At 45.7% G+C, this 26,958-nt stretch overlaps 3 protein-coding genes across 3 annotated transcripts; 2 read left to right on the top strand and 1 right to left on the bottom strand.

Annotated features, from left to right (window-relative positions):
- The first annotated feature begins 6,312 nt into the window (after positions 1–6,312).
- Positions 6,313–10,253, top strand: LOC148703219 (uncharacterized). Its single transcript, XM_088723327.1, has 2 exons — positions 6,313–7,064; positions 10,235–10,253. The coding sequence occupies exons 1-2, from the start codon at positions 6,313–6,315 to the stop codon at positions 10,251–10,253; spliced, it is 771 nt and encodes a 256-aa protein (XP_088579453.1).
- Positions 10,254–12,008: 1,755 nt separating this feature from the next.
- Positions 12,009–17,197, top strand: LOC103716889 (1-aminocyclopropane-1-carboxylate synthase 6-like). Its single transcript, XM_008805078.6, has 4 exons — positions 12,009–12,642; positions 12,723–12,857; positions 15,602–15,762; positions 15,852–17,197. Exons 1-4 carry the CDS (start codon positions 12,181–12,183, stop codon positions 16,705–16,707), a joined length of 1,614 nt encoding a protein of 537 aa, XP_008803300.3. The 5' UTR covers positions 12,009–12,180; the 3' UTR covers positions 16,708–17,197.
- A 910-nt stretch (positions 17,198–18,107) lies between these two features.
- LOC103716891 (uncharacterized) lies at positions 18,108–21,650 on the bottom strand. The gene is made up of 2 exons (XM_008805079.6): positions 19,888–21,650; positions 18,108–19,786 (listed from the first exon to the last, which is right to left on the bottom strand). Exons 1-2 carry the CDS (start codon positions 21,072–21,074, stop codon positions 18,307–18,309), a joined length of 2,667 nt encoding a protein of 888 aa, XP_008803301.3. The 5' UTR covers positions 21,075–21,650; the 3' UTR covers positions 18,108–18,306.
- Between the last annotated feature and the right edge of the window lie 5,308 nt (positions 21,651–26,958).

Genomic DNA, 26,958 nt, shown 5'->3' with positions numbered 1-26,958 from the left:
CTCACCCCGCACTTCCGCATTCACCTCCTTAAATTCAGACTCTTCACCGATGTTGATGTGGCCTCCGCACTCATAACTATGCCTTATCCTATCTGTTCGACGAAATTCCCAACCGAAACGTAAAAACCGTGGTCGTCTGCCACTTGAAGCGCTGCCGCCTCAGCGATGCCTGCTTGTTTTTTTTTTTTCCGGGTACAGTCCATTGGAAATGATCTCGGCCATGTCAGCCATGACTAACAAATGAGTAAGTTGAGGGAGCGTGGAAGAAAACCGAAAGATTACGTTTGCTGGCAGACTTAGCAAGATGATCAGCTGGTTGGTTTGATTCTCTGAAAGCATGAGAGACTCAAAAAGGTTCAACTCCAAAACACAACAAATGATATGAGCTAATAAAAGGTGTAGGGTTCTCAGAGTTGTCATCAAACTCTTTCTTTCACAATTCTTTGTCTCCTCTCCCACCCTCGAATTTTTTCAAAGTCAACTTCCATAGATGTGTGATAGATGGTAGCAGAAGAGGTAGAGCGGGCTTTACGATCAAAAGTTCAAATTTGTAGCCACTGGCGGAAGCTCGATCTTTGAGATCTCGGTTCCAGGAATAGAGTTGTGGGTCGTCTGGGCCAGCCTAAATCATACTCGACGCATTTTGGGGGCCAACGATATTTTGATGGAGGATGACTCAGCCACGGTGATTAGCTGGATCGAGTAACAAACTAAGAAGACGTACATGCACCCCTTATTCTAGGACATCTGGAGTTTGGCGAGAGAATGTGCATCTTTTGGGGCAAGGTATATCTACGGAGAGGCCAATGGGATAGCAGATTGGTTGACTTCCTTTGTGGCCGATCACTCCAGTAAAATATTTTGTACCAATAAAGAAAAGATGCCAAGAGCTTTTCGGGATATGTTATTTTTCTTGAATATTTTCATACCATAGTGGTATGGAACACCCGCCTTAGCGCAACAACAACAACAACAACAACAACAAGAAGCCCACACGTTGGAGTTCTTTTCATCCTTCTTTTTGTTTCTCAATTCTAGTAGAGAAGGCTTCCATGGAACGGCTAGTATCCCGTCGTTGACAGGTTACCGACGTTCACAATGGCTAGTATCCCGCCGGAGCACCTCTCGGCGGTGTGCTAGGCGACGGGGTCTCCCCGGTGTTGCGGGAGGCCAGCCACCCAAGGTCTTCGGGCGGTGGGGCGAGCGACACGAACTGCTCGGCACTGAGAAAGCGGCCCTGAGACGAGGCCGGCGCAGCGGACCAGGGGCACTGAGAAACCGGAGAACCCCTCGGCGGTGTGTAGGCGACGGGGGTTCTCTGGTGTTGCGGGAGGCCGGCCACCCAAGGTCTTCGGGCGGCGGGGCGAGCGACACGAACACCTCGGCGCTCCCTGGGCTACTCCAACTCCTACTCACTTTCCTCTTCTTTGCAGGGCTCCCGATGGATCCGAAGGGGAAGCAACCGGCGGGGACGGAAGGACCGGCGAGAGGAAAAGGTAAGGGCCCTGACGCTTGGACGAGGCCGGGGCCGTGGGGGACTCAGTGGCCCACGGCCGCGGAGGTGGAGCGGCTGAGCCGCTGTTTCCCGGAGGTATTGACTCCTCCGGAGGAACCGATTACGGCAGCCCGACTCGAGTGGGAAGGGCGGGCGGCGGTGGCCCGTAGTTTCGGCCGCCGCGTCCCAGCCGAGTGGGTGGCGAAGGATGTCGCCGCCCGCTCAAAGTTGAAGGAAGTGGTGGCCGTCCCGCTTGCGGATGGCTACCTGGCCCTGAGGTTCCGGTCGACGGAGGACCGAGACCGGGCGTTGAGCGACGGCCCGTGGGTGGTGGCCGCGCAACTGCTCGCCATGACCCCATGGGTTCCGGATTTCGAATCCGGGGAGGAGGCTGTGCAGACGGCTACCGTGTGGCTCCGCTTGCCCCGTTTGCCGCCGGAATACTGGTCGACGTCGACCATCTTCCATATAGCCGCTCGGGTGGGCCGGCCGGTCGCCGTGGATAGCGTCACGGAGCAACGTCAGGCGATGGGATTCGCCCGGGTGAAGGTGGTGGTCGACACCACCAAGCCTCTGCTACCTGGAGTGCTGATCCAGGGGAAGACGAAAGTGCGATGGCAGCCTTTCATCTTCGAAAGTGTCCCGGCCCTGTGCTCCCGGTGCGGGCGAATGGGTCACCAGGCAGGGACTTGCCGCTTTCCGGCGACTCCTTGCGCTACTGAGGCTTCGGGTTCGTCCCCGGCGGAGGCGAACCCGGGGGGTGGGCCTGCTCAACCGTCTTCGGGCGGTGGGGAGGAGGCACAGGGACCGATCTATGGTCCCTGGATGGTGGCGTCACGGCAGAGACTCCATCGGAAGACTCTGCCGCCGCGGCCGGGGAAGACGAGCGAGCCGCACTCGGGGCCCGGTTCGTCTTCGACTCGGCCGCCCCCCCCGGTGGCTTGCCCAACCACGCCAGTGTCCCCGGCGGACACCGACGGCTGGCAAAAGCCAGCGAAGGTGGCACGCCGCCGGTCTCCGCTCGCCGTTGGGGGGGATGGGCACCCGGCGCTCTCCTTCGGCACCCTCCAAGCTGACTCGGCCGACGATCTCCTGGTCGAGTCGGGGGACCCGGGGCCGAGTCTGTGTCTCGGCGAAGGCCCGAGTCGGGCCGATCCGGCGCCCAGCCAGGCAGTTGCGGCCCGAGTCCAAACCCAGAAGCGGCCGAGGCCGCTGGCGGGCCTTGGCCCAGCTGGGGAATCTCGGCAGGGGGCCCAACTGGCCCTCACCGTTGTGGGCCGGGGCCAACAGCACGGGCCAGCCCAGCGCACCCGGGCCCATAGGGCCGGGCGCCGGGGTCGGGGCCGTGGGCCGGTGGGGGCGGCCCAGGATGGGGGCCGTGAGCTCGGCGCGGCTGACGCCGTTGGCGCGCCGCGCGCCGCTGTCGCGCCGCGCGCCGTCGGCACGTCCAGACCCAGGGACGCACCGGGCGCTGAGGCCGCGCCCGGTGCTGTGGTCGCGGGGGCCCAGGTTCCGCTGGGCCCGCGCGAAGTTGCGCGCGGCCAGCAGGCCGCGCGGTCTGCTGTGGAGCCGCGGGTGGTGGGCCTTCCGGCCCAGCCCGCGGTTGTCTCCTTGGGCCAAGCTGTTGCTGGCCCAAAGGCCCAGCCAGCTTCGGGCCCGGGGAGTTGTGCCGTACCCGCGGTGCAGGGCCTGGGCGACGAATCTGCTGGGCTATTTCGGTATAGCCCCCCCTCTCGAGGAGAGCACGGTGGCCATGCCCTCCTGAGTGAGGTACAGCCATGGGATGTGCAGGGTGGTACTGGCCCCGATGGAGTCTTCCGGTTTGGCCCTCTGCCCCTGGTTGCGGGTGAGCAGGGGGAAGCCTCCTCTAGTGGGAGTAGGGCCAGGGATCACCTCAGGCCTTTTCCGGAGGGGTGTCAGGCCGCGCCACCGAGACCAGGAGAGGGTACGGACTACATGACTACTGTGCAGCGTATCAGGGCGGCAGTCATGCAGACCACATCTGACGAGCAGGGGGTGGGCCCAGGCATCGTACTTGAGGCTGGGTCCGCGTACCAGGGGGAGGATGGGTCTGAGGCCGACTACATGGACTGTGATCCATGAGGATCCTAGCTTGGAATTGTAGGGGGGCGGCCAAGCCGTCCTTCATGTCTTCCTTCAAACGGTTAGTGCAAATTCACTGCCCAGAGATCTGCGTCCTTAGTGAGACCCGGCTATCTGGTGAGGGGCTTGCACGTCTGAGACGACGTCTGGGGAGGAACTGGGAGACATACGCAGTCGAGTCCCAGGGGTTGTCGGGAGGTATCTTGCTCCTGTGGAGGCGTGGGGTGGCGACCTTTGATGTCTTCCATAACTGCTCTCAACAGGTAGTTATGGTTGTATCGGCACCTGACGCTCCTCCGTGGGTTTTGTGTGGGGTGTATGCGAGCACGAATTACAGGGTCAGGAGATTCCTCTGGCAGGAGATTGCCAGTCTCACTGCCCAGGGTGTCCCGACAGTTGTAGTAGGTGACTTCAACTGCATCCTGAGTTCGGGTGACAAGAGGGGAGGGGTAGCCTTCACGGATAGAGTGGACAGGAGGGAGTTCCGCGATTTTGTGTCACGTACGGGCCTGGTGGACTTAGGTTACTCAGGACCTCAGTTTACTTGGTGCAATAATCAGCTTGGCAGTGCTAGGGTTTGGGAGCGCCTGGACAGGGCCTTTGCGTCCCCAGACTGGTTTCTTCTCTTTCCTACCTGCAGGGTCACTCACTTACCTCGGATCGCCTCGGACCACTGCCCCCTGCTGATTTCTACATCATTGGGACCCAGGCATTACAGCCCCTTCCGCTTTGATAAGGTTTGGCTATCGTACCCCCAGTCCTGGGATATTGTACGTGATGCATGGCGCCTCCCGGTGCGTGGCGATGCTATGCACCGGGTATCGCGCAAACTAGAGTTGGCCAAGAGGCGTCTCCGGCGATGGAACCGCGAGGTTGTGGGCGATATCTTCCGAAGAGTGGAGGGGGTTGAGACCGCGATCTCCGAGTTGCAGTCGAAAGAAGATTTGGAAGGCACACTTTCGACGAACGATATGAGTGACCTTCGGGGGCTCCTAGCGACTCACCACTCCCTTCTACGACAGCACGAGATCTTCTGGCGTCAGAAATCTCGAGTCCAGTGGGTGCGGGAGGGTGACCGCAATACTAGTTTCTTCCACCGGACTACGATCATTCGGAGGCAGCGGAGCACGATCCACTCGCTGCGAGATAGGTCGGGACATCGGGTGGAAGGTGAGCCCTCCATTCGTCAGATCTTGTTGGATTTCTTCCGCACCAGATGGACGGAGGAGGAGGAGTCCGACGACAGTAACCCCCTCCCTCCTCCGCGGGTGGATGTGAGGATCGAGGATGATGAGAACGCAGCCCTGGTCCGACCGGTGTCGGCACAGGAGGTACAGGAGGCAGTCTGGGCTTTGGCTCCAGACAAGGCTCCGGGACCAGATGGGTTCCCCCCGTTCTTCTTTTGACGATATTGGGGTATTATTCAGACATCGGTGGTAGAGGCCATTCAGTGCTTCTTCTCCCAGGCGGTGATGCCAGGGGATTGGAAGGCTACCTTCATCACGCTCATTCCGAAGCGTCAGGAGGCGGCCGAGCCCTGCCACTTCAGACCCATTAGTTTGTGCACAACCTTGTATAAGGTAGTGGCCAGAATTATGGTTCGGAGGATGAAGCCCCTTCTGCCTGGCATCATCAGTCAGGAGCAGGGGGCGTTTATAGCTGGCAGAAACATTTCCCATAATGTTCTGCTGGCTCAGGAGATGATGTGGGACCTTCAGCGAGCATCGAAGCGACATAGCCTGATGGCTATTAAACTGGATATGGAGAGAGCTTATGACAGGATCAGATGGAGATTTCTTCAGCAGACACTGGAGGCGTACGGATTCCATAGGCAGTGGATCGGTTGGGTGCTGGGGTGTGTCAGGGGGCCAAAGTTTTCGATTTTGGTCAATGGCACACCTTCTCCTTTCTTTGAGTCTACTATGGGGCTGCGTCAGGGATGCCCTTTATCTCCTTACTTGTTTATTCTTTGTGCTGATATTTTGTCTCGTGATTTGCAGAGGGTGTGTGCCCGTAGGGAGCTGGAGGCCTATGTTCCCGCCCCGGGGGCTAGTCCTCTTTCCCACTTACTCTTCGCTGACGATTGTCTTCTTTTGGCCAGGGCGCGGGTTTCTGATGCACGGGTCCTTCGTAGGGTGGTAGCAGATTACTGTATGGCGTCGGGCCAGAGAGTTAACTTCCAAAAGTCAGCTGTCCGCTTCAGTCCGAGCACGGAGAGCAGGGTCAGACAGGAGATTCGTGGGATCTTGCAGATTCCTGAGCAGGAGGAGACATTGACCTACCTGGGAGTTCCCATCACAGGCCGCAGATTACGAGTGGCAGAGTGTTCCAGCCTGGTGCAGCGGGTGGAGAGCAGTTTTCCTATCTATGATGGGGAGACTGACTTTGATCAGATCAGTGTTGGGGTCCATGCCAGTTTATCTCATGGCCAACACTGTGGTTCCGAAGATGACCTTACTGAGGATCGAGCGACTGTTGCGATGCTTCCTGTGGGGGTCACATGGCGGAGGCCGCGGGGTGCATCTGGTAGCCTGGGAGCACGTTTGCCGGCCTACCAGCGAGGGCGGTCTCGGGGTGCAGTCCCTGCTGGAGCGTCGCGAGGCTTTCATTGCTCGGCAGATATGGAGTCACACGGGCTGTGGAGTCAGGTGATGGCTGCCAGATATGGACGCGACGGCTCAGAGGTGGCATGGAGTGGGCGGTGAGTCTCCTTCATGTGGCGTGAGATTGAGAGGTATGTGCCGACGGTGTCGGCAAATACCAGGTGGATAGTCGGCGATGGGCGGAGTATTGATGTGACTGCGGACCCATGGGTGGACACTGTCCCACTGAGGTGCTGGCCGACCATGATTGATGCTGCGGCTGCGGAGGGACTGCGGGTTTTTGATCTTCTTGCCCCAGGAGAGTCAGCATGGGATGATGCCAGGTTACGTCAGCTGTTCGGGGGACACCTAGCTGAGAGGATCCGGTCTCTTCCGGTGCCAGGCTGTGGGGGGCCTGATGTCAGGGTTTGGGGCACCTCCTACCGATCCAGGGTCCGACTGGGAGATCTCGCCGGTGTTATCCAGCAGGAGCATGAGCCAGGGCCGGACTACACTTGGATCTGGAGGTCAGGGCTTCACCCGAGGGCTGCACTCTTCCTATGGAAGGTGGCGTGGGACCGTCTCCCGACGAGAGCAGCGCTGAGTAGGCGTGGATGTGGGATCCCGGCGGAGTGCGGGACATGCAGTGTGGAGGAGTCGGTCGACCACGTGCTTTTCCAGTGTACGTGGGCGAGGTCGGCATGGCAGTGGGCAGGGTTTCCGCCGGAGGTCTGGCATGGGAGGACTCAGTTTTTACAGACGATGCAGCAGTGGTTGGTCCGCCCTCGGACATGTCAGGAGGCTATTCGAGCGACTTGCACAGCACATCAGATCTGGCTGGCAAGGAACGCTTGTACCCTCGGTGAGCGCAGGGTGTCACCGAGGTTCGTGGTGGAGCTAGCGCGCGTACAGGCATTGGAGATCAGATCCTCTTCAAATGGACCTCTGATAGCTCGGGACACCTGGGGTTCTCTTTCTGCTTCGGCAGCTTCTCAGATGGTGTTCTTCACCTGGGAACCCCCACCCCCGAGTTTCCTCAAGGTCAATTTCGATGGATCGGTTTTGGATGGAGGCGCGCGAGGCGGTGCGGGTTTTGTGATACGGGACCTGCACTCCAGAGTCGTGGCAGCAGGGGGTTGTCAGCTGTTCGGCACGTCGGTCCCCGGGGCAGAGTTACGAGCTGCCTGGGCCGGTCTTCGATATGCGAGGCAGGCTTTGCAGGCTGGCTCGATTGTTTTGGAGGGCGACTCAGCCACAGTTATCAGTTGGATTCAGAAGGGGCTGAGGGGTGAGGGCTCAGACCACCCCTTGGTTCGGGACATAGGGTTGATGTGTGGGGTTGGGGTGGCCATTCAGGCCAAGCATGTATTTCGAGAGGCTTCCATGCAATTCGCTGCGTAACAGGATTTCAGACTTCCACAGGTACCTTGGTACATTCATAGCATGCGTACATTGGAGGTACCTTTCCCCTTAAATAAATATAAAAAGAAGGCATCTATGACCGTTATAACTATTGTCAAAATATTGCCATAGCCATGTAAGTAGGATGGGACAAAGAACCCTTCATGAGTAGGCTTGGAAATGGGCTTTGGCGAACCCAAGAGCCATCAGGCTGGGCTTGCTTTGGATTGGATCTCGGATGAAGCCGAAACATGCTCACGTCATGCTCGGGCCTAAAAGTAGCTGATACTTGATCTGCATTGGTCCGTCCAGAAGCCCAAACCTGACTCCGGTCCAAATCTCGAGCCTGGAGCTTAGCTCGAAATCTCGAATTCATAATGAGGATCCTCTGTCCCTTTGACCGGCCTTTCGGCCCTGACGGGCTTTTCGGGTCAAGCCTGATTGGCTTTTGAGCTGGGCCAACTCAGACAGAGATTTGCAAAGAAATTTTGGATCTAAGCTTGGGCCGAAGCCCGAAAAATGTTTAGGCCAAGTTTGGGCAGACATGTGGCCCGGCTCGATCTAGCTCGATTCCACCTCTATGCACCAGGAACTTTTGTCGAAGTAAACTACTACATGTGCAATGCATTTGGCTAATAAAAAATTGATGCAAAATTGACTATCAAAATAAAATAAGTATGAACATGCACACGTACAAATTTTGCTAGTAAATAAAATAATGTTTTTTCATTTGTTATATAAACATCATACCAAATTACCAATTAGAAAATAATTAATACAACAATTAAAAGCAATTTGCTTAATGTAATCTCATCGGTGCGGAGAAATCTTCATCATGCTGTTATTTTGCTCTTACGCATCAATGAATAATTTAAGTTGTTTCTCCTGTGTACATTTATGCAAACACCATAGATTGGTTCATCTCTGCATAGGCCTCTACAGATCATTATAAATATCATTAAAATAATCATTGTCTTATTGAAAAGAAAAAAAAAAGAAATGAATTATAGAAAAGTTTTATAAAAAGTCTTCGCATGACATCTGACTTTTGCGGGCTGGGATGAACATTTGTATTGCCTGAAACTATTGAAAGCTCTGGTTATTGCAAAATGATTCAAGAAAACGACATCAGATAATTGAACAACGGACAGACTATTCCGTGGTGGCATTATAGGCCAATAATGCACCAAGGACATGATGATCCATAATTACTTTATTCGATTGCATAAGCTCTCTACCTCAAACACATTGTTTTACTTCTTTTTTACGAAGATATTTGCAAATATTTATCGCAATTCTTTTAAAACAAAGGTGTTAATTGGTCAAGTTAGCCCAATGATCGGCTTCAAGAACCCGAACTCAAGCTCAAAATATGAAGTCTAAAAAAGTTTAGGACGGTGAACGGGAATGGCGAGAATGGAGACTAGATCTTTTGCAGGAGCGGGCTAAGGCAATGAGATTCTCTTTTTTCATATCTTTTTGTTCTTGCTATCCATCCCCTATGTATTCTCAACTGTGCCACAACGGCTAAAATTTTAAATGGCATGGTAATTATTAGATATGTCGAAGGACGAAGATTTTATAATATATAGACGACACTCTGGTATTTACTAGGAAGGAGCATATGGCTGCTTTGAAGATCATTCTCTACTATTTTGAAATAATATCTAGGTTCGTTATCAACTATCATAAAAGCTCCCTCTTGGCTATGGGACAGGACAACATAGCTACGATAGGACACACAGGTTGGCTAAATTGTTGTTGCTGATCTCTTCCAATCAAATACCTTGGGCTTCCTTTATATGGAGGTAAACATATTAAAGTTAATTGGATGGTCGTAATTCAAAGAGTTGAAGCTAGATTGGCAATATGGAACATCAAATTCTTGTCTTTTGTGGGGAAGGTTAATGTTAATCAACTCCGTACTCACATCTCTCCGTATCTACTTTATGTCAATTTACAAGCTTCTAGCATGGGTGATCAAGATGATTGATAAATATTGAAGATATTTCCTATGGTTAAGCTCTTCAAGTTATCATGGAGTATTATGTAAGGTTAATTGGAGTACAGTTTATCTTTCAAAAAGAGGAGAAAGTTTGGGAGTCAAGGATTTGGCTTAATTTAATATGTCTCTATTATCAAAATGGGGATGGAGGTATATTTCAAATAACTCAAAAATTTGAAGAAAATAAGTACAATTTGCCTACTATAGAAAAGTTAAATTATCTATAAGTTAGAAACCTATTAGAAGGTGTTCTAATATTTGGCGTGATGTCATTAACACTCTCCTTGCCTTTTGGAATAGAGCTCAGTTTAAAATTGGCAATGGGCAAAATACATTGTTTTGGAAAGATGCTTGGGTTTGTGATGCACCCCTCCAATTTATATTTCCAACTTTATATAATCTTAGCAGGAGAAAAAATAGCACGGTCACCGATCATTATAACCTACATTATATATCTTAGAGGCTGAAAAGGCCATCCTTTGCCTCCTTGGAAGCTTGAACCCAGTTCACTAATCTTTCATCTCTCTTGATTTCGGTCACTCTTAATCAGGTAAAAGATCAAATATGTTGGAAATTGAGTAGCAATGGATCCTTCTTCACAAAATCGCTTTTACCATTTTTTGAACACCATGTGTATATCTAATGTAGATTTGCTCACTCATTGTGAAAGCTCTCGATACAACTTAAAATCAAATGCTTTCTTTGGTTGTGTTTGAAAAGAAAACTTAATACTAGAAGACAACCTTACAAAAAAATGGGTAGCATCTTGGCAATTGTGTTTTGTGCTATGATACAAATGAGACTATTGATCATCTTTTCTGCACCTATAAGTTTTTTTTCACTATATGGAAGATCATTTGTTCTTCTCTTGAGATGTTTCATCCTCAACTAGGTTTTCAAAATCTATGCATTAATTGGAGGCTGAACCATTTCACAAAATATGTTCAGTCCACCATTCTCATACTGATTGCTGCTATATGTTGGACCTGCTGGAAGGAGCAGAACTTTAGAATTTTTTTAAATAAAAGATCTTCAATTGCTTTAAGTGCTGCAAAGGGACTTAGATGTTTCAGTGACTGGTCAGGGTTATGCGATCCTAATATATAGATGGAGCTGGGAAGATCTAGTCCAAAGTAACGAATGTTGCCTCTAAGCTTGTGGATGACTAATAAAGTTGAACAGAGTAGTAGATGAATTTCAGATTATTTGGATTTTTGGTGCCGAAGGGGTTCGATGCCCGTGTGGCGGGACGCGAGGAGGCTTTGGATTCGAGTGCTGGGGGGGGAGCATGGCAAAGAAGTGGACGGATTCTTCGCAGTGGAGAAGATCCCCTGCGATCTGGGAGCATTCACAGCAGCCCGCACCTGGCTCCATCGGCTCCCCACGGGATGGGCCCGATGCTAGTTCTTTCCCGCCGCTAGCTTAATTTGGAGGGACGCCGGAGTGGTCGAGGTCCAGATTGTCCAATTTGAATTACCTTTTTCTTTGCATCACAGCTAAGCGGGACGCGGCTTAGAACACTTTCCAAACTCGCTTCTGGTTCCAGGTGATGCCCTAACCCTATGCGTAGCTATATAGTACTTATTAACATTTTAAAAAAATAAATAATTAAATTAATATGCTATTAATTTGATTTATTATCTATTTAGTAATATTTTTGATTTTATAATTATAAAATTTAATTATCCAACTAATATCCGTATTTTCGGTATCCGATTTATATTGTTTAAAACAAATATGGATATATATTTTTGCATCCGACTAATATTCGTATCTGTATCTCTACTTATCAAACAAAATAAATACGGATATGGATATATTAGTATTCGATCCATATCTTATCCGCTTTTAGCTCTAAATGCGAAAGCATGTCATAATGTTTGTTCCAAAATAATGGTAGAATTCGAATCGTGCCATACATACTAGCGAGAATAATTATAAGAGGATGAGATAGAAGTAGGAAAATCAATAGTTTAGCTGAAATCTCATCAACAACAAATTATGAAAATAATAGTTTTCCATGTATTTTGTCTCTCTCTCTCTCATCCATACGGTGGTGAATCAGGATGGTAATAATGTTTGACCATAAATATTTTGCAAAAAAATTAGATAATTTGTGGACACCATGTACATGTGATTCCAACACATCGTGTATATAGAGGTAATCCAGTTTATCCGACCCAGCGACTAGCAGTTAATAATACAAAAGCAATGCAAAAGGCAACCCATTAACACCCAAGTTCTCATCCATCCATAATTTGTTACAGTGAATTTCCTCTTTTTTTAGGGGGGGGGGGGGGGGGGGGGGGGGATGCAAATTTGACCGGGCTCATTAGTAATTTCGCTAAGGAGCAAGGACGTTCTGGTAAATCCATCAATCTTCCCCACTCCCCCAAAAAAATCCAAATACCACAAGACCAGAGGATGCGCCCAGCCCGGCAAAATTGTCTCCCTCCTTCCCTCTCCCCCGCTCTCTCCGATGGACCGAGCTTTATTAAACCCACCAAACTCTTACCAAATTTAAAGTTCAATAAAAAGCGGCCGTCAGACCCAAAGGAAAGCCTCTCGTAAACCCTCCTCGTCGCCCTCCCCCAATGACCCGAACCCCCTCCCCGGAGTCCGCCGGCGAGGAGGAGAACACCGCCGAAACCTGGCCGTCCGGCGGAGGGGGCACGGCGATGCGGCTCGTGGTCCCACTCCAGGGCGTGGTCCAGGGCCGGGGGGGCCTCGTCCTCGGCTCCCTCCTCCCCTGCGCCCTCTTCTACGTCCTCCAGCTCTACCTCAAGCGCAAGAACCGCTCCTCCTCCTCCTCCTCCGCGGCTTCCGCAGCCGCCAGCGTCTCTGAGCTCCCCAATGGTATTCCCCGGACCACCTCCCGGGGTATCCTCTCTTCGAAAACCTCCGTCGGCCCGGCACCGATCTCCTCCCGGGCCTCCTCCGTCGCCGGACCCAGTGATTCCCCGTACTATGTTGGCTATAAGAAGTGCCTGGAGGACCCCTACCATCCCGCTTCCAATTCCGATGGCGTCATGCAGCTCGGATTGGCCGAGAACCAGGTATTCTCTTAGCTCTCTTTTCTTATTTTTGATCTGTTTTGGATGTGGAGATTTAGGTCAGCTTGTTGGTTTTAGAGCAGTTGTCGCTGGATTTGCTCCGCGATTGGCTTGCTGAGAATTTGAAGGATCTGGCGCTGGATGGCGAGGAGGGAAATTTGAGTATCAGTGGCTTGGCAACTTATCAGCCGTTTGATGGATTGATGGAATTGAAGATGGTAAGCAAAGGGATGGATTTCGTTCTCTCTCTTTCACTTAGGTCCTCGCTTTTCCTTTTTGCTTATTTTTGTCTGCGAGCTTTGTTCTTCTTTCTTTCTTTCACTCATTAATTCATTCTTTTCTTTAACATTTCTCGTACCATTTATGTATTTGGTGTAACTCAAGAAACTTCACATTAGATGCTTTGTGATACATAGAGCAAATTAAATAGTTAGTTACTATGTTTTCTCGAATGGCAGTCCTTCCATTTGATTCAATGACAGTTAGTTTCTTATAAAAAAACCTAGATACAGATATGCAAGTCCATACGAAACATAAAATTTCTGTGCAAGTTGTAAAGGTATATAAGGAGTAAATTTTTTTAAAAAATTCTGAAAGCTATATATTCAAAGCTCTCAAAATCAAACAATATATTTGCTTTTAAACTGTCACCAGAATGATAAACTGGAGCGAAATAAATAACAAATTAGTAATCAAATATTGATTGGCATATTTGTTTTTTTATTTTGATAATTTGATTAATAAATGAACACAGAATTAAGTAGAAAATTCATGAAGTCAAGATACTCATTTATCAAGAAAATTCCCCACTTATACTATATTTGTGCGAGCAAGCCGTCTGTTGGTAGTATTTGCAAGAATGTAGGTGAGCATATTTGAATATTCAGGGACATATTTAACGATTGGCAAGGTCTATATTTGTAGAAATATTACAAAAAACCTTCTGGCCTTCATCTTCCTTAGGTCAAAGGGTCAATTCATCTCACCTAGGGTATCTTGTACCCTATGTCGATAAACCCTTGCAACTGTTGTCTCATAATGCAGGGTATCCAAATCTGTGTTTTGAATGCATGCCAACAAATAGCCTCCTTGTCTAGCCTGCAACTCCTAATAGATATGGTTGTTAAAAACTAAGAATGGAAGATTGAGCTGGAAGGTTGATTGTTAGGAGTTGGAGGGTTTTGACAACCATGACTTTTCAATGATGATACACTCATGAATTGAACATCGCAGTACACTCCTTGGTATGAGAATTGGTGCTTGACAACATCAACTATGATGACTACCATCGATAGAAGTGGAAGACTGTAACTATTAGAGTTCTCCTTTGGTCTATTCATGAGTATAGCATAACCTAGAATTTACCATCCTTAGCAAGATCTCAGAGATTCGCTTCTCGTCATTGTTTGTGGAGGTGTCAACAACACCCTATTTGCAACTGCACCATCGCCTTCTCTGCTTTAAATATTTCTTATATGAAAGAAAATGATTGCTAGTCATTGGTGCATCCTTGATATACCTGAAATATTTAACTTATTTGCTACACAGTATTATGGATTAGAGAGGTTTGGTCCAAGTTAATGAAAAACCTAAGTTGGAAGATGAGTCGATGACATTCATGAGGTTATTAAAAGATTGGGTTAGTTCCAATTCATGTAAGTCAACAACCAATGCAGAAGAACATATCCTTAGCTTTGTCTGGCCAAACACAAGCCGTCACTAGGTCAAAGCTGCTCATTCCCTAGTACTTTCTTGGGGTTACAACCAAAACTTAAAACTTACCTGCTATAACCTGCCTCAAGCTTTTGACAAAAGCAACCTAAGCAAACCCAAATATATGCTACTAAAACTATTTAAAAAAAAAAAAGAAGTCTGAACCAAGAAAGTTGAAAAACTGGAGTGAAGATCTTAATTTCCTCATATCTTTTATTTGGATTTTGCTGTTAATATATCAAAATTTTGACTTGAATGCTTGAGATCTATTGTGAGTTAGACTTTACGAAAGAATTTTCCACTGATAAATTTAGCTTTATCAGCTTTTGTTAGGTAATATTGACAACCACGGTCTCTTTTGTTTCTCAATATCTTCCTCCAGTGCTTCGAAGTTTACCTTAACATCCACTGATTAAAAGTTGCTATTGGAGGATGTGCAACTTCTAGAACTTGCTAGTTGTTTTGGTTTTGAAGTTTGAAGTTAGCTTTGGGATGTGTTCTTGACCCTCCTTTACCTAGACCTGTGTTCCATGGAGTCAAGCATGAGTTTCAGGTCTAGATGCAACTTTAAATGTCCAATCCTTTTATTAAGTATTTCAACTTGCGAGCATGATACAGGAAATGCTCATGGACCAATTCCCAAATCAGACCGATCAAAGTAGGCCTTATGCTGCATCTCACATGGCTACCTCCTTTCCTCTCCATCATGGGGCATCAGGATACATATCCAAGTGTCAAACTCAAATCCATGTTGAACGATCAGTTGCGCGTACTTTGCAGTAATAGCAATGGTCTGGGTAACATAGCCCTAAATTTCCTTGCTATTCAAAGTCATCTATATTGGAGTGCTGTGCCTTGAATTGTAAATATAAGATCCATGCCTGGTCTAGCCTGAAACTGAGAGTAAATATGGATTTCTTGATGAGCTAGGCTGTTCTCAAAATGAATCCAGTTCATCTTTAACCAAAAACTTAAGCCCAACCTGGCTTAAACTCGTTTGAGCTTCAAAGATTCGGTCCTAGGCTGGGTCTTTGGTTACTTGTGCCAGCATGGCTCATCGACAGCATAGCTCATCGACAGCATAGCCCTAGTTATGACTATACTAACCAATTATGAGCTAGTATCTGTAAAGTCACAGCAAATAGGTAGGAAAAGGCATGTAATATATAGTGTTTTTGTTTGTTTATTGCGACTCCTGGCTAAGCTAGAAATGCTTGTCGATTAACAATTTTGTACTTTTTTTTTACAGGCTGTGGCTGGATTTATGAGTCATGTCATGCAACGATCAGTCTCAGTTAATCCATCAAGAATCATATTGGCAGCAGGTGCAACTCCTGCAATTGAGACCCTCAGTTTCTGTCTTGCAGACCCTGGAGATGCGTTCCTTGTACCTTCACCATATTATCCAGGGTGATTTTTCTTCTTGTAACAAATTATTCCTTTTTGATCTGTGATACCAAGACATCCATTTCATATTCTTACAGTATTGTTGTGTGCAGATTTGATAGGGATATAAAGTGGCGAACTGGCATAGATCTAATACCTGTACCGTGCCGAAGCATTGACAACTTTAGTTTGAATATCGCCACTCTTGAAAGAGCATATAATCAGGCAAAGAAGCGAGGCATAAAGGTCCGTGCTGTTCTTGTTTCAAACCCCTCCAACCCTGTGGGCAATCTACTGAATAGGGAAACACTCTATGATCTTCTTGACTTTGCCACTGCAAAGAATATCCATCTGATTTCTGATGAAGTATATGCCGGATCAATCCACGGAAATGTAGAATTTGTTAGCATTGCAGAGGTTCTTCAGACACAAGATTTTGACAGGAGCAGGGTTCATATAATATATGGGCTGTCAAAAGATCTCTCTCTTCCGGGCTTCAGAGTGGGAGTCATCTATTCCTTTAATGAACATGTACTGGCAGCTGCTTCAAAATTTGCAAGATTCTCGTCCATTTCAGCTCCCACTCAGCACTTGCTGGTCTCAATGCTTGCAGATTCAAAATTTATTACTAGGTATATCATGCAAAACAAAACGAGGCTTCAGAAAATGTATGCTTTGTTTGTGAATGCGCTCAAACAGTTAGGTATTGAGTGTGTAAAAAGCAGTGGTGGATTTTACTGTTGGGCAGACATGAGCAAGTTCATTCGACCATACAGCGAGAAAGGGGAGCTCGAGCTGTGGGATAAACTGCTTAATGTAGCTAAGATTAATATAACACCTGGATCATCATGCCACTGTATCGAACCTGGATGGTTTAGGTGTTGTTTTACAACATTGTCGGAGGGTGATATACCTGTAGTTATCCAACGCATGATGATAGTTATTAATAGCCATAACAATCGTCGTTGAAATGCTAGAAGGTGACTTCCATGATACATCAATTAGGTCTGTGATTTTTTATTATTCTGACTCAGCAAGATTTCTGCCATAGATAGCAGGGGTGATGGTAATTATCTCTCAATACTGCCATCTATTTTGCCAATCCTAGAAATAGGCAGGTGAATATGTTGTTGAGCTCTCAGCTCTGGAATCACTACATGGAAGCATACAGGTTGAGGTGCAGGGTGAGATATAACTAATCTTAGATGATCCTTGAGTAGGTCCTGTGGTGATCAATCTCCTGCTTTGACAGTTGCTGATAAATACATTGTTTTTGTTGCTGCTGGTGCTGAATGGAAAGCATATAGGCAGGATCTTCTTTATGAATACCTGCAACGGTGGGAGGAATCATGAGCAGTCTCTATATTTCTACTGTATGAGCGACCAGTCCAGAAGTTCTCTGCTGTATGCGGAATATATGATGCTTAAGGGAAATATAAAAATCGATTGTCCCCAGATAGATTGCAGTTCAAATTCTCTGATATGATATGTGCTGACATTCGTACTTCAAGCAGCTACTAGTGATAGACCAAGTCCATTCAACAGGGCTACAGACCCAGACATTTTATAGTGGCTGAGCTGAGCTCCTAATCTATGAACTTTCTTTGGCTAGCTTGCTGGTGTCTAGTCACTCTAGTGTAGTTAAAGCAACCTGGTTGACTATTAACTAATCAGACCTGATCCCGGATATAATCCATTTAAAAGGTCTTAAGGGCCTGGAGCTGAGTGGATTTGTAGTCTCTTAAATTGGCTCCTCATCTACCAGTCTTCCATTAGCTAGATTGCTGGTGTCTACTTTAGTCAAGCAAGCAGGTTGAATATTACCAGCAAGACCTGATCCTGGAGTCTGAATACGGTAGTGTCATTTTTGGTTTTTTTGGTTGAAGATTCAGGTAAATCAAAGGCAGCTGCCGTAATAGCAGGAACCATATATCGTTTCAGATGCATGCATCAAAGTGTATAAAATATCTGTTAATGGATACTTCTCAAAGTAAAATTTAATGTGCAGTGGTTTAAAAAAAACAAAACCAAATAGCTGTAGTCTGAGAAATTACCATCGAGTGGCTTTTTGTCTTAACACCAACTGGCTTCATTTTAGAGTTCAATTTGCGGCTCAACAATATGGCTTGTCCCAGAACATTCTCGGCATGGCACTCAAAACTGAGGAACAGTTATTGCTATATGTAATCTCTGGGCTGCAGTTCTGGGCGTACATAACAAATTCCAATAAACAAAAAAAAAATTAAACATCTAAATAAATAAAAACTTTAGAAAACCGCACCAACAATCAAGAAAACAGACATCTAAATCAAGAAACCAGTTATTATCCGTGGGCTGCAGTTATTGTTATCTTAGAAAGAAGCGACAGATATTGCAATAAATCAACTTTTATTTCAATAAACATCTAAATTGCACATAACAAATTCCAATAAATACGGTGACCAATGAAAAGAATGAAGGAAAGAATGTAATTTTCTTTTTCTTTTTTGTTTCTCTGTTCTAAACACTTGCATTAGCCACCAACAATCCCACCAAACCCAAGCGTCCATCACCTCTTTGCCACGAACATCATGAATTGGTTTTGATCGACTCCAAAAACTGCACCACTTCCGCCATACTCGGCCGCCTCAAAGGATCCTCGGAAGTGCAAATCAACCCCATCTTGAGGACCTGAATCAATTCAGTCTCCACGAAGCCCCTTAGATTTCGATCGAAACAATCGGATGCGGTGCCATCCTCCAACGCCCCTCTCACGTAGTCACGTAGCACCACCACCTCCGCCGCCCCCGGGCTGTCCACCGGTTTCCGCCCGGTCGCCAGCTCCAGCAAAATCACCCCAAAGCTGTAGACGTCGCACCTGTCGCTGTATCTTAAGCTCTGGGACGCCAACTCCGGCGCCACATATCCTACGGCGGTATGAAACTTGGTCAAGACATGGCCGCCCAGGATCGGCAGCAACTTCCCCAGCCCGTAATCAGCTAACTTAGCCTCAAACCCTTCATCCAACAGGATGTTCGTGGACTTGATGTTGAGGTGCAGGATTTGGGGCCTGCAGTCATGGTGAAGATAAGCGAGAGCCCTCGCTGTTCCAAGAGCTATGTCGAATCTCCTGGACCAGAACAGCTCTCCCCTGCCGCCGCTGCTGCTGCTGGCAGAATAAGTAATGCGAGAACCATGGAGGTGGTCATAGAGGCTGCCGTTGGGGATGAATTCGGATAGAATCAGCTGCATTGTGGATGACCAGTAGTAGCCCTGGAATGCCACCAGATTGGGGTGGCGGAGGCCACCAAGCCGGCCCATCTCCTGCTCGAACTCGTCCTGGTTCCTTATTCTCCCGAGTGTCTCCAGCTTCTTCACAGCAATGAGGACGCCGCCCTCGAAGCTGGCTCTGTAGACTGTTCCGATCGATCCACCTCCAACCAGGCAGTCCTTGTCGAGCAATGCCTTGGTCCCCGCCTCCCAGTCTTCGTACTTGGAAGGTAGACTCTTGCTGAAAAGAACCAGCTTTCCGATGATCACACCTGAACCGGTGGAAGCTGGAGGGGTGCTCTCAGAAACCGGAATCTCTTCTTCCTCCCGTCTCTTCTTCCTATATGCCCGGATGTTCATCGCAGTTACCACGCAGACGCCGATGAGAATCACGGCGGCGGCGACAATGACCACTATGGTAGACGTACTCAACTGCCTTGGTCGCCGGGAAGGACCGCCCGAGCAGGAATTATCTAAAGGAGGGCCGCAGAGAAATGGATTGTGAGAGAAGGCCGATGGACCGAAATGTTGGATGGTGGGAGAGGAAGGGATGGCGCCGCTGAGGTTGTTGTAGGAGACATTGAAATAGGTCAGTAGTGTTAGATCCCCCAGCGAGTCGGGGATGGTTCCTGTCAGTGAATTCTCCGAGAGGTCGAGGAATTTGAGCTTGGTGAGGTTGCCAAGTATCGTCGGGATGCTCCCATCGAGCCGGTTTCGATGGAGGTCGAGGTATAGGAGGTACGTGATGTTGTAGAGAGTGTCAGGGATTTCTCCCTGCAAGCGATTTCCTGATAAATCCCTGCAAAACCACAATTCTGTGAATCCTTCAATCAAATTCCTGAAAGAAATGATCCTTTTGAAGGTTTGTGGATTTAAGTTTTAACTGTGGCAAGGACTCACAGCTCGAGAAGGAAGCGACATTGGCTCAGGGCATTTGGAATCTCGCCAGAGAGTTGAAGGTTTTCGACGTCCAGAACCAGAAGCAGCTCCGCGCCTGCAAGCTCCGGCGGAATTGAGCCTCCAATGGCGGCATTGTTCCCTAACCTGAGAACATTGAGAGACTTCAAGCTCCCAATCTCGGCCGGAATTCCTCCACTGAGATCATTGGAGCCTAAATCCAAATACTTCAGGCCTCGGCAATTTGCGATGCTGGAAGGGATTTCGCCATCCAATTTATTGCCAGAGACATCAAAATGCCCTAACCTCTCGCTGCAAGTCTTGATCGCCGGGATTTGCCCCTGGAATTTATTAGAAGATACATTGAAGTAGGTGAGGTTTTGGAGGGCCAGGAGATCGAAAGGCACCGATCCGGAGAAGGAGTTGCTCCCGAGATCAAAAAGGTCCAAGCTGTGGCACCTAGAGACCTTATCGGCGACGGTTCCCGTAAGCAAATTGTTCCTCAGCGAGACATAGTTGATGGCCGGCGGCTCGCAGATCTCGGGCAAGAATTCGCCGGTGAGACTGTTGAAGGAGAAGTCGAACCCGACGAGGTTCGAGCAGTTGGCGATGGAGGACGGGATCGGGCCGGAGAAATTGTTGTGGGAGAGGGAAACGAAGCGGGTCTTGAAGCAGTTCTTGAAGAGGTTCTCGGGGATCTCGCCGGAGAAGGAGTTCATGGAGAGATCAAGGAGCCGGAGGCCGGGGAAGTCGCCGAGGAAGGGCGGGACGGGGCCGGAGAGCTCGTTTTTGCTGAGGTTCAGCTTGTGGAGGGTGGTGAGGGCGGCGAACTCCGGCGGGATGCCGCCGGAGAAGCGGTTGCCGAAGAGGGAGATGATCTGGAGGGAGGGGAGGCCAGCGAGGGCGGCGGAGAGGGTGCCGGCGAGAGAGGCGCTGTGAATGAGAACCTTCTCGACGTCGCCGGAGGGACCACACGTGACGCCGGCGAAATCGCTGCAGGGGTCGCGGCCGGGAGCGGCGTACCAGGAGGCGAGGGCGCGGCCGGGGTCGGCGGTGACGTTGCCCTTGAACTCGAGGAGAAGCTCCTCCTCCTCCTCTGTCGCAGGCGTGACCGGAGACAGGCGGAGGAGGAGAAGGAGGAGGAGGAGCGCGGAAGCGGCGGGAAGGAGGAAAGGGCGGCGGCTTGTCATCCTGGCCGGCCGTTAATCGAGGGTGGTGCGGTCACCGCCCTCGGCATCCCCGCTAGAAAGCGAGTAGAAGGTAGAGAGCAGTAGGTGTGGGCTTCAAGTGACTGGTTCTAATGGGGCTGGGGAATTCCTCCGGTGAGCGGTAAAAAAAAGGGCCGAAGCACGTGCTCAGTCGTGGGGAAATTGGCATTTAATGGGGAAAGGAAGGAGCTCATGGTGTTTTGGTGGTGGCAGCGATAAAATTCTTCTTTTTTATTATTATTGGAAGAATAATTGAATTTTTCTGCTTCCAACCATCAGAGAGAAGAAAGATGTAGGAATTGAAAGAATGAGAAACCGCGTGGGAGAAGTCTTAGCTGTTTCTATTCAGATTAAAAGGAAAATAAAGCTTGGAAATTTGATTATTTTCTTTTTATCAGGAGGGAAAGGGAGAGGAGGGGCTTGTTGTTTCCTGTACTACTTTATGGGAGCGGAGAGAGTACGGACCAGAAAATAAACAGAGAGAAGAAGAGATGGGAGCAAGGAATTATAAGCGGAAAAGGTTGTTGCTTTGGGAAAGAGAGAAGAAAGTGAGGGAGCGGGTCAGCTGTATAGACTTCGGACAAAGAAATAGCTATGGCATTTGATGTGGCAGATTAATAAATCACATTAAAGATCTGGAAAACTATTCTAGAATTGAAGAATGGTCTGAAAATTTATTACAATTAGTTCATTTGTAGCTTTGCTATTTATTCCTCCTGGGTTTACCAATCAATGAAAATTTGATTTTTTTTAAAAAAAATTATTGATGGGTTAAATATAGCAGGCATTTTTTATTAATATATTATTTGTTGGATTTTCCCCACCTCCATAGCTAATCTCATTAAGATTGTTTTAATATGTAGATCACCTAGAATTTACTTATTTAAAATTTTCAGTAAGATATATGCTGCACATAATAGGTGACTTTTTCATGCAAGAAATATGTAGATAACATTGCTAGCAGAATCAATTCATGAAACAAAAAAATATAACAACTAGCATATATCAGCGCCATTGTGAAGGTAAAAAGAAGATTAAAAAAATGGGAATATTATTTCTTTTAAAAGAAAAAGCTATGCAGCCCCACCATATTACTTGTTTCAATTATCCATCAAATGGCAACCCATGAATGGTCCCATCCATATATAAAAAAATGCCACAAATCTCTCCCATTACATCAAACAAACTACTAAGCAGCGCAAAACAGCATTGCATGGCATCAGCCTGTGGGTCAACCATTTGACACATAATTCCATGCTCTGAGTGCCATAGCTTCATAGCCAGGTTGTCTAAGCATTTGAAGATGAGTAGGAGACCAAACTTTTGTAATCATGGATTCATACCTTAAACAACAATCCCTGAGGTAGTATTATATAAATACGACATGTGGATTCACAGTTATTTTTTGATCCTCTCTCTTGCTGTGCGTGATGAACAGGAAATGCAGTACCATTTTTGTCTTGGTTCCATACTTCCAAGCACCAAAGGAGATGACAGGGAGAAGGAGACTGCTTTGTCCCTGATTACTAAACTTAAAAGAGGCGATGTTGAGGAAAAGATAAAGAAAGAGTAGGCGAAGTTAGTTGGGATAGTTTATGTTTGGAAAAGGGAGATTTGTGATGACAGACATCACCATGCCTGGGCACTATCTGCTACTTTATTTTTGTGGTTGGAATTAAATAGGAGGGAATGGAAAGCTCTTGCCTGAAGGGGAGCACAACAAACTCAGAGCTTGGAAGTTGGAATGGAAAGGCCCATGCCTTTTTTCTAGGACAATCATTAAGAAAGCCTGTTTCAGTTGAAGAAGAATTTAAAAATTGTTGTTGGCTATGGATATCAGAAATTAAACACCCATAATTCAATTACAATTGATATATGGCATACCAAAAAATTGGAGAGAGAGAGAGAGAGAGAGAGAGAGGCGGAGATTGGAAAATGAAAAATACCTAGTTAATCGACAACTCTGCAGCCAACTCTAATAAGATGCATCAATTCTTGCTATATGGTAAGAGAATTGATCGTGTAGTACTATTAGAAAATCTTATTCTCTGGCATCCTTAGAGATAAGGTGGAGAGAAGTGTGTGCATGAGCAGACTGCTCTCCAATTTGGATGGTAATGTACCACTAAAATGATATAAAGCCAGCACCTCTCCAAAGGCAAGCCCTTGAGAGAGGAACAGTTGTTGACCTTTATGTGTTTGGTATTGAGAGTTCACTTTAGATCACTTATTATTTGTATATTGTGCAATGACCAAGTATTTGGACAAAAATGTACATTGCTACACTTCCTCTTGTGTCCCATTGTTAGAATGAACATGGGGTGATTGATTGGACATTTGAGCTTATTTACACTTATTAAAGGTACATAAAACTCTCTTATATGTATCGCAGGGGCTTAATAGAATTGTACAATCGTACAGGCATCTTTTATGCTTACGACTCTACAATTTAATTTATTTTTTTCTTTCTATTCTATTGAAGAAAGAAATAAAATCCATCCGATCTAGATCGTTGAATGATCTATTTACCACCACATTTCCAGAAAAAAATTCTATCACTTCCACTTATGGAGTCTTGTAAAGAGTCATGGATGATTGTGGTTGATCATAGTTTATTATGAAACAGAGGTTTGCAAGTCATTTCTCTTCCTCTGTATCTTTTTTAGCCCTGATGTTAATGCCCTGCTAATTGTAGAATCTTTCTATTTTATTCTAGATATCTCTGAGTTCATATATTCTTTTCCCTAATTTAAATATCTAAATCAATGTTCTTCGTTGCATTAATAGTAGGATCATGTAGAGAAAAGAGCTTTCTTTAAAGAGAGGTTAGCTCGGGTGTTTCTCCTTGTCACAAGGGAGCTTGAAAGGCAAGTTTCAGCTTTGACAACAGGTTCTTATTGATGTCACTCTCATCTTTGTTAATCTATTTATCATAATGTGCAGTGGCAAGCTCTCAACAATTCCGATCTCCATGGGGATCTCCCAATCAAATGTCCATGTTAAGAAATAACTATGGTCAAAGGAGCAGAGGTGCAAAAAATAATCTTTACTTTTGTAACTATAACTCTGGGATGTGCATCTCCACTGATCATTCTACTTTTTCCTTGGATCTCGATAGATTTTATTATTTTTCTATTTCTCGCTTTTGTTTGATTCTGCACTTTTACAGGTAGCCTTTATAGCCTACATCTATTTCAATAACTTCATCAAGAAAACTGCTTCCTTGCGGACCCGTATGACTATTTTTCCTCTTGCTCTCTGTTTTCATTTTCAAAATTTCAAAAAAAATGAACCAAATTGAAGGGCATATATGACAAAACCTTTTTATTTTATCAAACTGTTCCAATGATGTTTAAAGTTTTTAGAAGCGATGATGTATTAGTTTGAAATTAAAGTGAAATAAAAACAAAAAGTAGTAGAAATTTTATGCAAATACTTAAGCATGGAGATGCTACTATGCTAGCTAGAAAATTTATGTATTCTTTTGATGGTCATATCAAAAATCTAAACTTGGCTCATATCTATATAAGTAATCTCAATATCTTGAGCTTCACCTACCAAGATAAAGAATTTAACTTTTAAAAATAATGGAGCGGAGAAACAGAGCGCAGTAGGCAGGGAAGGGCTCCAGGGCTCGTACGATAATTTTGTTTTTAATAATTAGATAAGTCTAAGCAACGTCCAAGCAACGGCGTGCATGCAAGACAAGTTGGCTTTGCCTTTAAAAAGAAAAGTAATAAAGGAAGAGGTGTGGTTGGTACAGTTATATGAAGCTACGTCAAACTGAGCGATAAATCCAGGGGGATTCATATGATCATGTTCCCAATGAAAATTATTTTATTAAGTCAGCTACAGGCAATGAAACTTTGACACAACCCGTGGTTATGATTTCGTTTTTTCCGTGATTCCATTGCGTTCTTACTTTTTTAAACTTTTGGTACAAATCCATCACATTCGACATGACCCAAACCAAGTAATGCGGAGAGAAATTACAAGGCTGGATGGGTCCGAATCCCCATCTGCCATCAACGTTGGTCTCCGTTGTGACCATGATTGGACCACATCTTGACGCTCAGTTGCCAATAAAGCAGAAGAATTGGAGAGGTGGAGAAGAATCTGCTTTGTTTTTTCATTATTCAGTATTAAAAAAATAAATGGAAAGAAAAATAAAGAGAAAGCGAGGGTTTTCCATTTATTGAGAGCCATTTCTTTTTCCTTGAAATAGAGAAAAATTAATTTCTAGTTGTCTAATTTGGTAATTTTATAAAACTTTATTCTAGAAAACAAAAGGTCAAATTCCAATCATGCAAAATGGTTTTTTTTTATTTTTTTTCTTTTTTTCTTTAATCCCATACAAACAACAAGAAGAAAGGAATTTTTTTTGGAGAACACTATTTTTCTATATCTTTATCTTGCAATTAAATAGTTAAATTTTGTATTTATCAAAATAAAAAAAATAAATATGTTCCTTCTGCCTTTGACTTATTTCTTTTATTTTTTTATTTTCTTAACAATTAATCATAACCTAGAGCCCCATCAGCATGGCTTCACTGTTATTATTAGTAAAGATGTAATTTTAATATCTTATTTACTTGCGCAAGATATGTCCGATGCACATAATTTATTTAAACGTATACATTTGATGAAGATCCCACAATCAAGATTATACTTAAATATTATATTAAATTTTTATTGTAAAAAAGTTAAATATTCAAAGTCAGTGATATACTATCTAATTGAAAATCTAAACCTAAAAAATCATGTGTGGTCTCTCTTTTAGTTTGTATAGTTACTTATTATTCGTAATTAATTATGAACGATTGTCTTGAGTACACATATATATACATATATATATATATATATATATACATATATATATATATATATATATATATATATATATATATATATATATATATACATATATATATATATATATATATATACACACACACACACACACACACACATACGTATACAATTGTGATAGGACCTAAAAGAGATTATTGGCATCCATGGTCTGGTGGCTTTAGTTTTTAAGGCCCTATTTGGATCTGGTATAAAGATGGTTTATTCCTATTTAAACCCATAATAATAACCAAACATAGCGAGCTGTCTCAATGGTTTAGCTTATTCCCCATTTTTTGTTAATACAAGCTTATCCCAGCTAAACCGAGTGCAGTCTGTACCTAAGGTGGCCTGATGCAGCATTACATCGGGTATAAGTGCAGTGATTTAGCCTGTGATGATGAGTTGCGGCGATGCTGGCCATTTATGTTTTATATAATTTTTTTTGTATCATCCATGGCCCGAGACATTATATGTCAATGTACATGCAGCCTCCTCGTGGACAACATTCCTCTCCTCTTGTCTCGTCTGCCCTAAGCGATCTATGTAATTAATATAGAATCTATCATATATTTCAACTTTCATTGATAATCCTAAAGCAATTTCATCACCTTACAATGTCATCAAAATACATATACCAATTTAATGAATCTAGAATAATGGGAACTGAAAGAGCAAACTTCCAAATAAAATTCAACCTTATCCACAGGTAAAATCCAAACATCAATTTGTTATATTTTGGTGATTGGATCCTGTAAGAGTCCAAGATCTCTTAAGGATACAATCCATATTTACGTACTCTCCAGTGGGAATCCTGGTATTCTTGCTAGTCCAAGGATGCCAGGTTGGCTGATGGTCACGGGAGGAATTCCGGATGCTTTGACATCAATGCAACGCCGTAACAAGCCACCCACAGATTTGACCTTTAATAATAGCAGGTAAAGTTTTTTTTTTCATTTTTTAAAATAAATCAGGTGCAGGTAGGATTTGAAACAATATCATGAGTTCCAAGTTCTGA

The sequence above is a fragment of the Phoenix dactylifera genome, chromosome 6 (assembly GCF_051530095.1).
Source record: "Phoenix dactylifera cultivar Ajwa chromosome 6, Ajwa_hap1_PhDact_Kaust_v1.1, whole genome shotgun sequence".
Lineage (NCBI taxonomy): Eukaryota > Viridiplantae > Streptophyta > Magnoliopsida > Arecales > Arecaceae > Phoenix > Phoenix dactylifera.
This window is presented reverse-complemented; position numbering and strand designations above follow the sequence as displayed.